General features: G+C 30.4%; 3 protein-coding genes across 3 annotated transcripts; 2 read left to right on the forward strand and 1 right to left on the reverse strand.

Moving 5' to 3' along the window:
* The first annotated feature begins 828 nt into the window (after nucleotides 1–828).
* LOC126843886 (zinc finger protein 765-like) lies at nucleotides 829–6,090 on the forward strand. The gene is made up of 5 exons (XM_050581681.1): nucleotides 829–1,071; nucleotides 2,795–3,058; nucleotides 3,481–3,744; nucleotides 4,216–4,707; nucleotides 5,178–6,090. The coding sequence occupies exons 1-5, from the start codon at nucleotides 1,016–1,018 to the stop codon at nucleotides 6,031–6,033; spliced, it is 1,932 nt and encodes a 643-aa protein (XP_050437638.1). The 5' UTR covers nucleotides 829–1,015; the 3' UTR covers nucleotides 6,034–6,090.
* Nucleotides 6,091–7,782: 1,692 nt separating this feature from the next.
* Nucleotides 7,783–9,588, reverse strand: LOC126843912 (peroxisome biogenesis factor 10-like). The gene is made up of 4 exons (XM_050581719.1): nucleotides 9,156–9,588; nucleotides 8,909–9,066; nucleotides 8,584–8,826; nucleotides 7,783–8,504 (listed from the first exon to the last, which is right to left on the reverse strand). Exons 1-4 carry the CDS (start codon nucleotides 9,268–9,270, stop codon nucleotides 8,166–8,168), a joined length of 855 nt encoding a protein of 284 aa, XP_050437676.1. The 5' UTR covers nucleotides 9,271–9,588; the 3' UTR covers nucleotides 7,783–8,165.
* Nucleotides 9,589–9,797: 209 nt separating this feature from the next.
* LOC126843913 (uncharacterized) lies at nucleotides 9,798–13,234 on the forward strand. The gene is made up of 5 exons (XM_050581720.1): nucleotides 9,798–9,997; nucleotides 12,081–12,359; nucleotides 12,451–12,733; nucleotides 12,806–12,978; nucleotides 13,053–13,234. Exons 1-4 carry the CDS (start codon nucleotides 9,885–9,887, stop codon nucleotides 12,974–12,976), a joined length of 846 nt encoding a protein of 281 aa, XP_050437677.1. The 5' UTR covers nucleotides 9,798–9,884; the 3' UTR covers nucleotides 12,977–12,978; nucleotides 13,053–13,234.
* The last annotated feature ends 670 nt before the right edge of the window (nucleotides 13,235–13,904 follow it).

Genomic DNA, 13,904 nt, shown 5'->3' on the forward strand with positions numbered 1-13,904 from the left:
AGATTGGTAACAAGATATCAAAATGTAGAAAGCTTTTAGAGGAACTATAGAACAATTGAACAGTATATCAATAATAAATTATTATTACTAATTGTAATTATTAGAAGTCTCAATTAACAAAATTATTACTTTTGTGGTGTTTTACAATTTATCAATTTTCATTTTAAATGTTTTTTTTTAAGTTCAGCAAGTCAGTTTACATTAAAATAAAGTAGAGAAATCTGTTCCCTAATATAACAGTAAACTAGTGTTTCAAAAATCCTTATTAAACCAGTAAACTCTGTACTTTATTATCAAAATAAATAAAACTGGTGTAAATTGTTATAGATGAAAATGTTAATATCGGTACTTACGTTTACAGAGCTACTTCGAGACGGCACAGCGCTGATCTAGAATGTTATTTGGTAAAAACGCACAGTGAATAATAACTTTTTTCACAAAACCTCAAGTGACGTTGTCTTATTATAAAGTATATAAATATATTATACTGCGTAACTCATAATAAACGATACACATGCATACAAACAGGACTGCACTATCACAGAATAGTCTACAACATGTGATAACAGCGGGGACTGCGGTACGCGGTGGTCGGCTGGAGGTAGAACGCAGTGAAGGTAAATATTGAAGCGCGCGGGGCTTGAACAAATATACTATCGATATTGACCCTCGGATATCCCTCTCTGCAATCCCTACTATCGATCCATTTTTTTTCATTGTTTATGGCACACACCAGTCACCAGCGGTGTTTTACAAAATCGTCAACAAACGCGGAAACACTTTATAAACCTTTGATGATACTATGTTTTAATGCTATTTGTCTCAGTATATTGTAACAATTTAGTAACGGTGTTATAAGTGTCAAACTGTCCAAGGGAAACGTCAAACGGATGAATATTGGAATTTCGAGTCGGTGATAGGTGTACGTTTTGAACAAAATACTGCCGTTCGGATTGGAACTAGTGACGAAGAGTGGTTAACTTCCAAAAGATTGAAATATTCATCGCATAACAATATGATCTCTTCGTCCCGAAAAAATCCCCAAAGAAAAGTCGCCGGGAAAAAACTCGGGTGAGAAATACTTTCAATAATTACACATTTTTATTAATTTATAAGTTGTCATAACTTCACATCACTACATTCCAGACAGAAGTTCTGGTTGAAATATTCTTGAATAATTAAATACAAAATATCTAGTTTTACCTAAATGTAACTGTAAAAGTAACACTGATATTATAAATTACCGTCCGATTTCTGGGTTACCTCTTATTGGTAAGCTTTTTGAACTCCTGGTTCTAAAGAAAATTGAAAGGCAATTTAGATCAATACTATCCGAAGATCAACACGGTTTTATACCTGGTCGATCCACGGTTACTAATATGATCGACTTCTCCACCTATGTTTTAGATGCATTTGAACTGCACCAACTAGTTGATGTTATATATACAGATTTTTTGAAAGCATTCGACACAGTGGAGCATAATACATTAATCCTTATTTTGGGTAAGCTGGGTGTGGGAAATCCATTATTATCATGGATTCAATCATACCTCAGTGACAGATTTCAATTTGTTGATTTACTTAATAATAAATCGGAACACGTTAAAGTAACATCAGGTGTACCTCAAGGTGGACACTTGTCACCGCTTTTATTTAACCTTTTTTATCAATACTATATCGAAGATTATTTCGCCTTGTAGAATACTTTTATTTGCAGATGATGCTAAAATTTTTCATAAAATAAAAACTCCAGATGACTTTATTGTACTGCAAAATTCGATAGATAAACTAGTTGATTGGTGTAAAATGTTTGGAGTTTCTTTAAACATTGATAAATGCAGGGTAATGTCATTTTTCAGAACGCATAATAAATTACATTTTGATTACTCAATTTTAAATAAATGTCTGCCTCGAGTATATCAGGTAGAAGATTTAGGATTTACATTAGTGCCTTCTTTATCTTTCAGTACTCATGTTGAGCTCATTACTTGTAAAGCACTACGTATTTTTGGTTTTATTCGTCGAAATGCGTCAAACTTTGACCAAGCTAATTGCCTCATAACGTTATACTCATCATTAGTACGGTCAATTTTAGAATTCGGATCTGTTATATGGTCTCCTTATACCCAGAAAGACATTAAAAAAATTGAAAGGGTTCAAAATCGTTTTTTATCATTCGCTGGTTATGTTTTAAACATTTCTCATCCCCCTCATAATTACACAGCAGTACAGCTGAATTCTTGAACTTATCTAGCCTTGTAGCGAGAAGAAAATTGTTAGACATTCGATTTATTAATAATTTAGTGCATGGTAAGATCGATGCTATCCGTTTACTTAATAGAGTCACATTTCATGTACCTAGGCTTGGGTACCGTAATAAACAGGTTTTCGAAATCAGCACTCGGAAAACAAACTATTTATGTAATGACCCTATCCAAAGAACCATGAATATAATTAACTCGGACCCCAGTCTCCTAGACTTTTAGTCCTAGTAAAGTATAAATTAAATCTTAGACTCGGCCCACAGAATGTTTTATTTTGTTACTATGTTTATTTTTACTTTCATTTGCATGCGTTTCACTATTTTTAACCGTATACTATTATTAATAATTGTAATTTATATAATTTAATTTTTATCTTTATTATTTACCAACATGTAAGTATTTTCTTGTAAATTGCCGTCAGACGTAAAATAAATAAAATAAATAAATAAAAGTAATTATATTGTGGGTAAAATTAGAAATTAACTTAACTAATGAATAAAAAAAAACATTTTGCGGTTTTTTACTCTTAGAGATAAAGATATCATCAACGGGACTAATGTTAAACACGAATTTGATGAAATGGAAAATCATTGCTACGAATCATTGATACAAGTTGAAGAAACGACATCTGTAGACATGCGAGCAACGAACAACTTGGCAGACGAAAAATGCGAATTGTGTTTAGAATCGTTTACATCCGGAAAGCAATTGAAACATCATATTACAACATCACATCATGATATTTTTAAGATCAATGAAATTCAAATTAAAGACGAAGTCGATACTGGTTTCGAGTAAGTCGATATTAAATCTCAAAATACCATAATAGTCTTTTCCTAACTTGTTTTGAATTTTTACTAAAATTTTATCTACTCTTCGATGGAGCTATGAGGTAGAGAACATAATTGGTTTTTTAACTGTCATACACTAGCCCACATTTTACTCTTTTGTCTTCATCAGTAATAATAATAATTAATCACTAACTTCACATCCAAACATACTTGAAATTTATGTTTAGTGTGTGAATTTAAAATTTAACATCTATATAACATTATTTTATTATCTGAACATTTTAAATAATATATAAATATTGGATAAAAACAAGATTTTACTTAAACATTTTTTTGTATTAACCAAAACTATTACTATGTAAAAAATAAATTATTTTTATAAAATATATAAAAAAATTATAACATATATTGTTTTTTACTCGTAGAGATAACGATATGATCAACGAAACTAACATTGAACAAGAGAATGATAAAATGGAAAAACATTGCTATAAATCTTTGATAAAAATCCAAGAAACTAAGGCTTTGGGCATGCTAGCAACACACAGCTTGGTGGAGGAAATATGTGACTTGTGTCTGCAGTCATTTACATCTCAAAAGCAATTGAAACATCATATAACAAAATCGCACAGTGGCATTCCTATGATTGATGAATGTGCAGTTACAACAGATGTCGAAAACGAATTCAAGTAAGGCACTGTTTAATCTCAAACCCTTTTTTGTAATAAAGTAATAGTTACATATTTAGTATGAAACGACTATGTAAATATACTTTCTTTGAAACTATAGACTTTGCCAACTAATCCTTTTATTTTGGTTTTATGTGTTTCGGTATTGTTAAAAGTCTCTTTTTGCCTGTATATGTTTTATTTATTCAAAATCAATGTTTCTTGAGTTATTCATCGATAAATAGGTGATAAGCGTTTGGTTCAGTTTACATAGGCGACATTTATTATGTCTTCGCTCACAGAGTTAAACAACTTTTTGATGTATATATTTCAGTTATTTAAAACTTTTAAAAAAATACAATTTTTACACTAACCTAAAATTTTGTATATTCAGTACATTTACTTTATTTCAAATTAGATTTACAATTGTGAAAAAAGATGTATATATTATCAAAACGTTGTAATTTATTGTTCGATAATGTTTTGTTTTAGTGACCATCGTACGAGAAATGAAGTGAACAAAAAAACTGACGGTTGTTATTTCGAATCGAGGATTGAAACAGATAACAATAAAAAATCAGCAACAAAGTATAACAATGAAGATATACCCAAACGACGGTTTTTCCAATGTCATTTATGTCAAAAAATATTTGACACCAAAAAACAAATAACTTTACATATATTAAAATCCCACCAAAGTTTAACGGATTTTACTCGTAGAGATAACGATATGATCAACGAAACTAACATTGAACAAGAGAATGATAAAATGGAAAAACATTGCTATAAATCTTTGATAAAAATCCAAGAAACTAAGGCTTTGGGCATGCTAGCAACACACAGCTTGGTGGAGGAAATATGTGACTTGTGTCTGCAGTCATTTACATCTCAAAAGCAATTGAAACATCATATAACAAAATCGCACAGTGGCATTCCTATGATTGATGAACGTGCAGTTACAACAGATGTCGAAAACGAATTCAAGTAAGGCACTGTTTAATCTCAAACCCTTTTTTGTAATAAAGTAATAGTTACATATTTAGTATGAAACGACTATGTAAATAACTTTCTTTGAAACTATAGACTTTGCCAACTAATCCTTTTATTTTGGTTTTATGTGTTTCGGTATTGTTAAAAGTCTCTTTTTGCCTGTATATGTTTTATTTATTCAAAATCAATGTTTCTTGAGTTATTCATCGATAAATAGGTGATAAGCGTTTGGTTCAGTTTACATAGGCGACATTTATTATGTCTTCGTTCACAGAGTTAAACAACTTTTTGATGTATATATTTCAGTTGTTTAAAACTTTTAAAAAAATACAATTTTTACACTAACCTAAAATGTTGTATATTCAGTACATTTACTTTATTTCAAATTAGATTTACAATTGTGAAAAAAGATATATATATTATCAAAACGTTGTAATTTATTGTTCGATAATGTTTTGTTTTAGTGACCATCGTACGAGAAATGAAGTGAACAAAAAAACTGACGGTTGTTATTTCGAATCGAGGATTGAAACAGATAACAATAAAAAATCAGCAACAAAGTATAACAATGAAGATATACCCAAACGACGGTTTTTCCAATGTCATTTATGTCAAAAAATATTTGACACCAAAAAACAAATAACTTTACATATATTAAAATCCCACCAAAGTTTAACGGATTTTACTAACACATACTCGAACATCAGCCGAGCCTATAAATGTGACGTCTGCCTTAAGCCTTTTTCTACAAGTTCTAACCTCACAATACACAAACGCGTGCACACTGGGGAAAAACCTTACAAATGTAATTTGTGCTCCAAGTTATTTACTCAAAAATCTAACCTCACACTACACAAACGAGTGCACACTGGGGAAAAGCTTTTCAAATGTAATTTGTGCTCTAAGTTATTTACTCATAATTTCAGCCTCACACGTCACAAACTAGTGCACTCTGGGGAAAAGCCTTTCAAATGTAATTTGTGCTCCAAGTTATTTACTCAAAAATCCAACCTCGCACTACACAAACGATTGCACTCTGGGGAAAAGTCCTTTAAATGTAACGTGTGCTCAATGACTTTTTCTCAATTACCCAACCTTACACGTCACAAACGAGTGCACTCCGGGGAAAAGCCCTTTAAATGTAACGTGTGCTCAAAAACTTTTTCTCATACTCCCAGCCTCACAATACACAAACGAGTGCACTCCGGGGAAAAGCCCTTTAAATGTAATGTGTGCTCAAAAACTTTTTCTGATAAATCCAACCTCATACGACACCACAAACGCGTGCACACTGGGAAAAAGAATTTAAAATTTATCTAGTGCTCTAAACCATTTACTCAAAAACCTCACCTCACAAAACACAAATAACGTGCACCATCTGTGTAATGTCTGTCAATGATTTATATAAAACCCAACAAAATATTATTCAAATGTTTTATATAAAAGTGATTTATCCCACTTTAATCTGCAGCCTTTTTTTTAGCATTTGACATGTTTTATTTATATTTGTATTATTACTATTGGATGCATTGTTGTGTTAAATGCACTTTTTTAAAAATTTTAATACATATTTTGTTAATTTGGTCAATGTTTATAATTAAAATTGGTATCGTGTTAAAGTGATATTGTCCACATTGTCATATATTTTAAAGCTAAAACTAGTCAAATTTTGATGATTTTAATTAATAAATAACTTGTTAGAGACTCGCGACATTTATTGTCTAGATTTAATTTTAATTTTTAACGTAACATTAAACATAAAATACTGACTGCAAAAGCTTGTAATTTTGGAGAGAAAAAAAATGATTTTACTTAAAAGAGTTATTAAACTTTGTATTTAGCTTTAAATAGAAATTCTGCAATTGCAACTTTTTATGCTAGGACTACAACTGTGTTAAATTTGTAATTTTTTACATTTTAGTTGTACTATCTTAAGAGGGCGCCGCACCGGTGATTTTCAGTGGTAAAAACATGTTTACGCCAATTGAAAATTACTCGCTTAATTTTGGTTTTAGAGTAAAAGCACCCATTATAAAATTAAAAGAAAACAATATTTCGGAGGACAAGACGGTGCGTTTTAAAAAAAAAAAATCATTTTGTGAAAAGTTACGTTATTTCTAAACTATGGATTGAGCTTTATATTTGGAATAATGAAAAAAACGCACCGTCTTGCCCTTGGGAATATTGTTCTCTTTTAATTTTATAATGGGTGATTTTACTCTAACCAAAATTAAGCGAGTAATTTTCATTCTGCTTAAACATGTAGAGATGAAAAAACATTTTTAAATCGCTTTCAAGGATGCTGTGATATTCCAATAAATAAATTAACTACAAAAATAGAGTCCTAGTTATTGAACTAATAATTACACATCACAGTTTAACCTTTAAATTAAGATTTTGTGAAAAATTGACCATACTTTACTCGTTAAAATCGCAATATTTCTTGACAATTTTTTTAACCTAAACATAGCTTTGTCAATGCAGTTAGCTCATTTAATGTCTTAATCAAAAGTTTATGTCTTTTTTAAATGGAATGGATTTACTTGTTGCGTTTATTGTAGTAAAAGATTTTACATGTAGCAGTAACCTATATATTATTATTTATGTTTAAAATGATAGGTATCTGAGCTCTTTTAAACCTCTCAAAAGACTATATTAATAGATATTCGGACTACGTGACCATGTTTTTTTTTATGTGTGTACAACACACATTAAAATTAGTCGAAATCCTTCAAAATGTTGAGAAGTGCAATTTATATATATATATATATATATATATATAGATCATTAAAAAAACAAACCAAACATTTTTACCCATTCATTTCCACGAAGATCCATAATTATAATTATTTGAATATTAAATATTTAAACTCAATCTAAATTATTAAGATTACACGTGTCAGAAAATCTATAAAAGTAAACAATTATTAGATAGTTAATTAAATTATCAGGAATTTTATAACCAATCACACTGTAATTACAGTATTAAGGTTAAAACTATAAAACATTTAAGCATGCTTAAAATAAATTAACTCGGTGGTCAATAGACAATTGCTTGGCAGTCTCAAATGTGTTTTAGGTGAATTTATTATTTTACAATTCGTACCTTATTATTAACAGAGTACACATAAGTTCCAGATATTACAATATACATTATAAAGAAAACGGTTAATCAATAGTATTTACATTTAATTATCATTAAATAATAATTCATTATATACAAATCACTTTTCGTTACACCTAAGTATATATTTAACTTTTAATCGTACATCCATTTATTTAGATAGAGGGGAAATGATGACCGTGTTGGCCTGTTCTTGTCATACAAATGCGATTAATACATACAATTATGTAATATGTTATTCTATAAAAAAATATATGTTATCCCCAAAAATTGTACAGATCACCAAACATGTTCCGTAAGTAAAAACAAATATCTCTATCAATATTATTTAAGCATAATTTTGCAATGGTATGATTTTCCTGGGGTCCAGGACTTTGCGACACAACGGACAAAATTTATTAGTTTGCAACCATTCGTGTATGCAATTCCAGCAGAACAAATGACCACAAACGGCCAGCGAAGTATGAGTTCTCATTTCCAAGCAAAGTGAACATTTGTTACTGTCTGACGTTGGTTCAGTTACTACATCGTCGTCTGTGGTTTCGGTATCATTACTTTTTGACAAAGAAACTAACATAAGTGTGCTGATATGAATAGCCGAGACTATGCTGAGTATTTTAAATACGTGCAAAGATTGTGAAGGACGATACCACGGAACAGCAAATATCTATGGGAAAATGTAAATATTACAATGTAATTTTATATATTTTATATGTCATTTTCATCATAATGAGATCGAAACTTACGTATCGGATGTTGAAAAAGCGTTTTGACCATGTGTAAAAAGAAGCGTTCCAATAGAACAACACTCGGTTAAAACTTTGAACGATCGGCAGTATGGATTTAACTATTTTCAAAGTGTGAATTATTTGATGTTTCGCAGTTTCGGTTATGGATTCATTGGCTTGTATATAATCGGCGATATAGTCTATGCAACGTAGTATGAGTTGATCTCCAATAATAAACATCGAAAGCATTCCAATAGTTTGCTGCGAATAATTTAACAAGAATTACAGTTTTAGTATCGCAAAGATCGCAGTAACATTTAATGCTGATATTATATTCGATTACCATAAATCCTGGAATGTGTCTGCCGGTTTTTCCAACTTGTACAATCCTGGTGTATTCCTCTCCCAATGTCTGTAATCTAGACAGAGTGGTGAGCCCATAGTAAAGCATTTGTGACGCACATAATATGGTTTTCCTGTTTTTATTAATGAAAATATGACCTGCACATTTTAAAATAAACAATACAAATAAATATATATATATATATATATTTGGAACACAAAACGAATCGTAATGTTTCGAGACTTACCTTTAAGTTTTAATAAAAATTCAGATAATTGTCTGTTGATTTTTTCACATTGTTCTTCATCTTTTTGTTCGGCTCTTAATATCTCTGCGGGTCCGCTGAAATTAAACGCTGGCATTGTGGTAAAAACGTTAGTTGTTTAGTCTGTGAGGTCAAACTAAGTGCTGTTAACTAAACACTAAAGGATTACAGATTTGAGTTGTTATAATGAAAAAAAAATATTCAAAAATCAAATTAATCAACTCTTTAAAATCGATAATTTAGCATCGTAAAACCGTTCATGAATAACTGAATTTTAGTTATTTTCACTACCGAATTCGTCGATTTAACAGAATATTTTTAAAATAGTATTATTGAGTAGCGGACTAGACTAAATTCAATCTATTCTGTGCTTATGCTTTCGTCTATCCCGTGTTCTTATCTCCCGGAGTCGTTATCAAACAGAATAGATAAAATCAGAAGAGTCACTTTAGATGTAAATAAAAAAAGTGACGACCATGTTGTAAAGATCTTTTCAGTGTTATGTGTTACATCTGTATCTCACCTTAACAAGATGGCCGCCGCGTTTTTGTGTGATAAGAATCTTTCCCATGTTAATTTTTATCAGTGTCCGGGGCCTGCCGATGGTATCACTACTAATCATTAATTTATGTTTACTAAACATTACTTATTATTTATTACGAACTTGGACGCCGTGTTGTTTGTATAGCTAGTATAGTAAAATAAACTACAATGTTTTCGACTAAATGTAAAAGTTTCAACGAAAACAAAGTCGACCTAAAAGAAAAGACCCTTGGCCAGCTCCAAGAGTTACTGGAACGACAGAGTAAAATCTTAAAAAACATGTAATGTACTTTTATATATTATTATTATTTTTTTTTATTATTAAAGCCTCGACACCTCCTGAACTATAGTTATTTTTACAATATATTAGACAATATTACAGGATTGTTTAAATTAAAGTGTACAGCATTGCTTTTTTGAGGAATTGTAGGATGTTTCTTTCGGATTGTTTGTTGGTGTGTAGAGTTGCCTGTAGCTGTTCTGGCATGTTATATTCCGTTTGGTAGTTTTTGTATTTCCTACATTTGGTGAATATGTGTTTTACTGTCACTGCATTATTACACATCTCGCATAGCTGAACTTCTTTTTTTCTTCATAAGATGATTGTGGGTTAACCGTGTGTGTCCGATTCGGAGCCTTGTTAAGACCACCGATTCTTTACGGTTTAGTTGAGAGTTGTCTGTCCAATTGTTGGTGGTAAGTTTTATCTCTCTTAGTTTGTTAACTCTTATTCTGTGCCATTCATTTAGATTGTGTTTATTAATTGCTCTTTTAATTTGTTCATGGATGTCCTGCGTTGTAGTGATTTCCAATACCTCTAGATTAATATCTGTTGCATCTACAACTATAATGTTAGAACAATAATTATTTAACTAATTACAATGTTCTTCTCCTTCGCTATCATCCCAACTGTCATTTTCCATTTGGCATCCACCACCTTTTTTTTTTTGTTTCGGTCTTCTTCTTTCTTTCTACGTTTATTTTCATTACCATTCTTACTGCTCTCTTCTCATAATATCGCCAAACCGTTTCGGTCTATTTTCTCTCATTTTGTCTGTTATGGAACCATGTTTATGCTATATCCAACGTATTTGTTCTTTATCATATCGTCTCATCATTTCACCCATCTGCCTAAGCGTTCACATCTCTGCTACATTCGTTATTTATTCTATTTTCCTATATACCGCTTGACATTCCGATCCATATAACATAGTCGGTCTCACCATACTCTTGTAGAAATTGCCTCGTCCCATAAAACACCCAACGTTTTTCTCCGACTTAACAAACTGATAACAAAATTGTGCATTTATTGAACAACAAAACCAAACTGTAACAGTATATTGTCATTAGTATTTGTAATAAAATATCTGTGTTGAAAGGTCCATTGAAAATGTTTAAAATATTTACAATTTTTGCTTTATAATTTACTTAACAAACAATTTAAACCTGCAGATTATTATATAAAAGCGTAACTAAATTAAAAATTATCTCTGTTTGACCTATGGCCATTGATTTGTGTAATATTTAAGGAAAAAAACTACCAAACAAATCTAAATAAATAAAAATAGTATATGTCTTATTTATACTTTGTTTTTAGTTTCGTTAAAGGTTTTTTTATTTACAATACATTTTTCAGCAAAATTTGTTTTTAAATTTAGATGCATATTATCATTAAATCTTATCCTAAGTAGAGTATTTTCCGCTTGTTTAGATTTGTTTGGTAAATTTTCTAATCTAAAAATCATACATATTCAGGGCCACATTAAGAGCTAATACTGCCGTGGAGTAAACAATTATTGCTGCTCCCCTTCCCCTCCAAAAAAAAATTGACAAGACAGTTTTATAGTTTAGTTTTTAAATTATAATGTTATGGTTACTTTAAAAAAAAAATAAAAAATATTGTTCTGTATTTAAATATGTTTTTTTCTACATTTTGTTTGTGCAAATTTTTGTATAAGGTCTTCTCATTTTATTTCCTTAACAAAATCTGATACGATACATAATATGGATTAATTTGATAATTTTTCATGGATTAATAATGATCTTAAATTGTGCCATTAACACTGAAAAAGACATTTACATTAATAAATTGAAAAAGGTAAAGTACTAATAATGCTTTAGATTATTTCTATATTCGGGAACGAAAAATTTTTCGACTACTTAACGACCGCATTTTAAGTAAAAAAAAGTTGTATAAATAATATTACTCCAATTTTTTTTTTGGGATAATTTTAATTTTGATGCCCCTCAAAATTTGGCGCTGGGAACATTTGCCCCTTTTGCACTAACGTTAATGTGGCCCTGTTCATATTGATTTTTTTACCAATGTATAGTACAATAATTATGATGTCACCTTTTATTTAGACGTTTTTTGGATACGTTACCCGACAAAGGTGAGAAGGTGAAGAATTTTTTAAACCTGGTAGAAATCGAAATAGAAAAACGTCGTGAACACGATAAGCTATGTGAAGATTTGGCTGTGCTGAATATTGGTAAAGACCAGCTGGACACACTCGAATGGTCTGGTAAACATGCAACGTACGACCAACAATCTAGCTGTGAGCAAATTCTCGAAGACGACACAAATGTTCTTAAGATGATCGCGTCACATTCTGGAGTTAATCAAGCCAAAATAATTATCAAGTAAGTACGCAAAGAATAATAATTTTGTTTTATAATGTTTAACTTGTTTATAAACCGAGTTTTATTATTTTTTTTTTTTTTGTTTGTTTAGAGAAGAACAACCCGTAGGAGAACCATTGATAAAACCTTCAGATTTAATGGAAGTCGAAAGCTCTACGAAAGGAAATCCAAACAAGGAAGAGTCTCAGGAATTCAAGACGATCGAACGGTTTGCTAAAAATTTATGCGGGCGCATCGATTTACATTCACCAGGAAAAACGCGTTTTGTACCTAATAAACCGATAAAAAAACCAATAGATAACAATAGAAAAATTGCACCAATAAGTCTTAGAGAATCGGTCACATTGCAGATCGTTCAAGAAAATAAAATAAAGGTGAGTTAAAAAAAAAAAAAAACAGCAAATTTCTTGTGTGTAGGGTGTATTATATTTTTATTTTTCGTTAAGGAAATAAAATCGGAACAACCGGCGAGAAGAGTCGTAGCGCCCTACAATTTCAACACGAGTAGTTGGCGCCAACCCAAAGCGGCAGACTTTGTTGATGTTCTCGAAGATGATGATGATGATGATGACGATGACATTGCCGATGCTGTTGATAACGAAGACGATAATGATTGAATGTAATTATTTTTCTACGGTAGTTTAAAAGTGTCTACATATTTTTTTGATGACAAACAAAAATTTGCCATTTCAGGCTTAACCAGCGTCAATACGATTCTTTCATGTTGAACATGCCTACAGTCAAGACTTAACTGAATCAAATGGTTTGGATAATACTACATCTTCACATCGTCTATTTTTTTCCTAATTGTAAATTATCAATAGATTTAAATTTTTATATTTATTTTAATAAAACTTCATAATATTATACTTAAACATTATACTGGTTCGGTATAAAGTAAACATTACTGGTTGAACTTGTCCATTACTATGAGCCGGAAAAGAAAATGAGTAACTTCTAAACCATTCATAGAAGTATTTGTAATGCATTTTTCTAACATATAACAATATGTACCCTGTATGGTATCTGATCTTAAGAAAGAAAATCTCGTAAAGTAAATAAAAACGCCTCAATGCATTTTACGAGAAAATATAAATACACACTCCTCCAATGGTTTTTTTTACCTATTTTATATATATTTATTATTTAGTGAAAACATTTGCTTTTGACATCCAATTGGTACTCTCTTCCGCAGTTATCCTGATTACATTACATACAGTTTCATTCTGTCGTAGAACTGGATTTGTCATTTAGTTTAATGTTGTCAACAAAATGGACGTCGAGACTAACAGCTGTGATCACAGTCTAGATAATAAAAATTGTTGAAAAATATCAAATATATTACCACTAATAATATTATACACCACTTACGAAACCAAAAAAAATAATGTATACCAACGACAGATTTTATAATTTTTTAACCAAAAAAAAAAAAAATAAATAAAGAGGTTCTTATTTAATTGTTGTCACACAGATATATTCTATTTTATCATGTTAACAATTACAAACATAAACTATACATACATAAATTATAATTAAAGTTAT

This window comes from Adelges cooleyi, unplaced genomic scaffold (genome assembly GCF_023614345.1).
Source record: "Adelges cooleyi isolate 19-005CV unplaced genomic scaffold, UGA_ACOO_1.1 ACOO_flye_CR_arks_rails_tigmint_CR_PRNA_575, whole genome shotgun sequence".
In the NCBI taxonomy this organism is placed as follows: domain Eukaryota; kingdom Metazoa; phylum Arthropoda; class Insecta; order Hemiptera; family Adelgidae; genus Adelges; species Adelges cooleyi.

Excerpts from the sequence above, each read along its gene's own strand:
- LOC126843912 (XM_050581719.1), bottom strand. The coding sequence starts at position 9,270 with ATGCCAGCGTTTAATTTCAGCGGACCCGCAGAGATATTAAGAGCCGAA. Across the intron at positions 9,067-9,155 it reads ATTTTTATTAAAACTTAAAG|GTCATATTTTCATTAATAAA; the intron begins GTAAGTCTCGAA and ends TAAAATGTGCAG. Across the intron at positions 8,505-8,583 it reads GCTTTTTCAACATCCGATAC|ATATTTGCTGTTCCGTGGTA; the intron begins GTAAGTTTCGAT and ends ATTTTCCCATAG.
- LOC126843886 (XM_050581681.1), top strand. The coding sequence starts at position 1,016 with ATGATCTCTTCGTCCCGAAAAAATCCCCAAAGAAAAGTCGCCGGGAAA. Across the intron at positions 3,059-3,480 it reads GAAGTCGATACTGGTTTCGA|AGATAACGATATGATCAACG; the intron begins GTAAGTCGATAT and ends TTTTACTCGTAG. Across the intron at positions 4,708-5,177 it reads GATGTCGAAAACGAATTCAA|TGACCATCGTACGAGAAATG; the intron begins GTAAGGCACTGT and ends GTTTTGTTTTAG.
- LOC126843913 (XM_050581720.1), top strand. The coding sequence starts at position 9,885 with ATGTTTTCGACTAAATGTAAAAGTTTCAACGAAAACAAAGTCGACCTA. Across the intron at positions 9,998-12,080 it reads AGTAAAATCTTAAAAAACAT|ACGTTTTTTGGATACGTTAC; the intron begins GTAATGTACTTT and ends CCTTTTATTTAG. Across the intron at positions 12,360-12,450 it reads CAAGCCAAAATAATTATCAA|AGAAGAACAACCCGTAGGAG; the intron begins GTAAGTACGCAA and ends TTGTTTGTTTAG.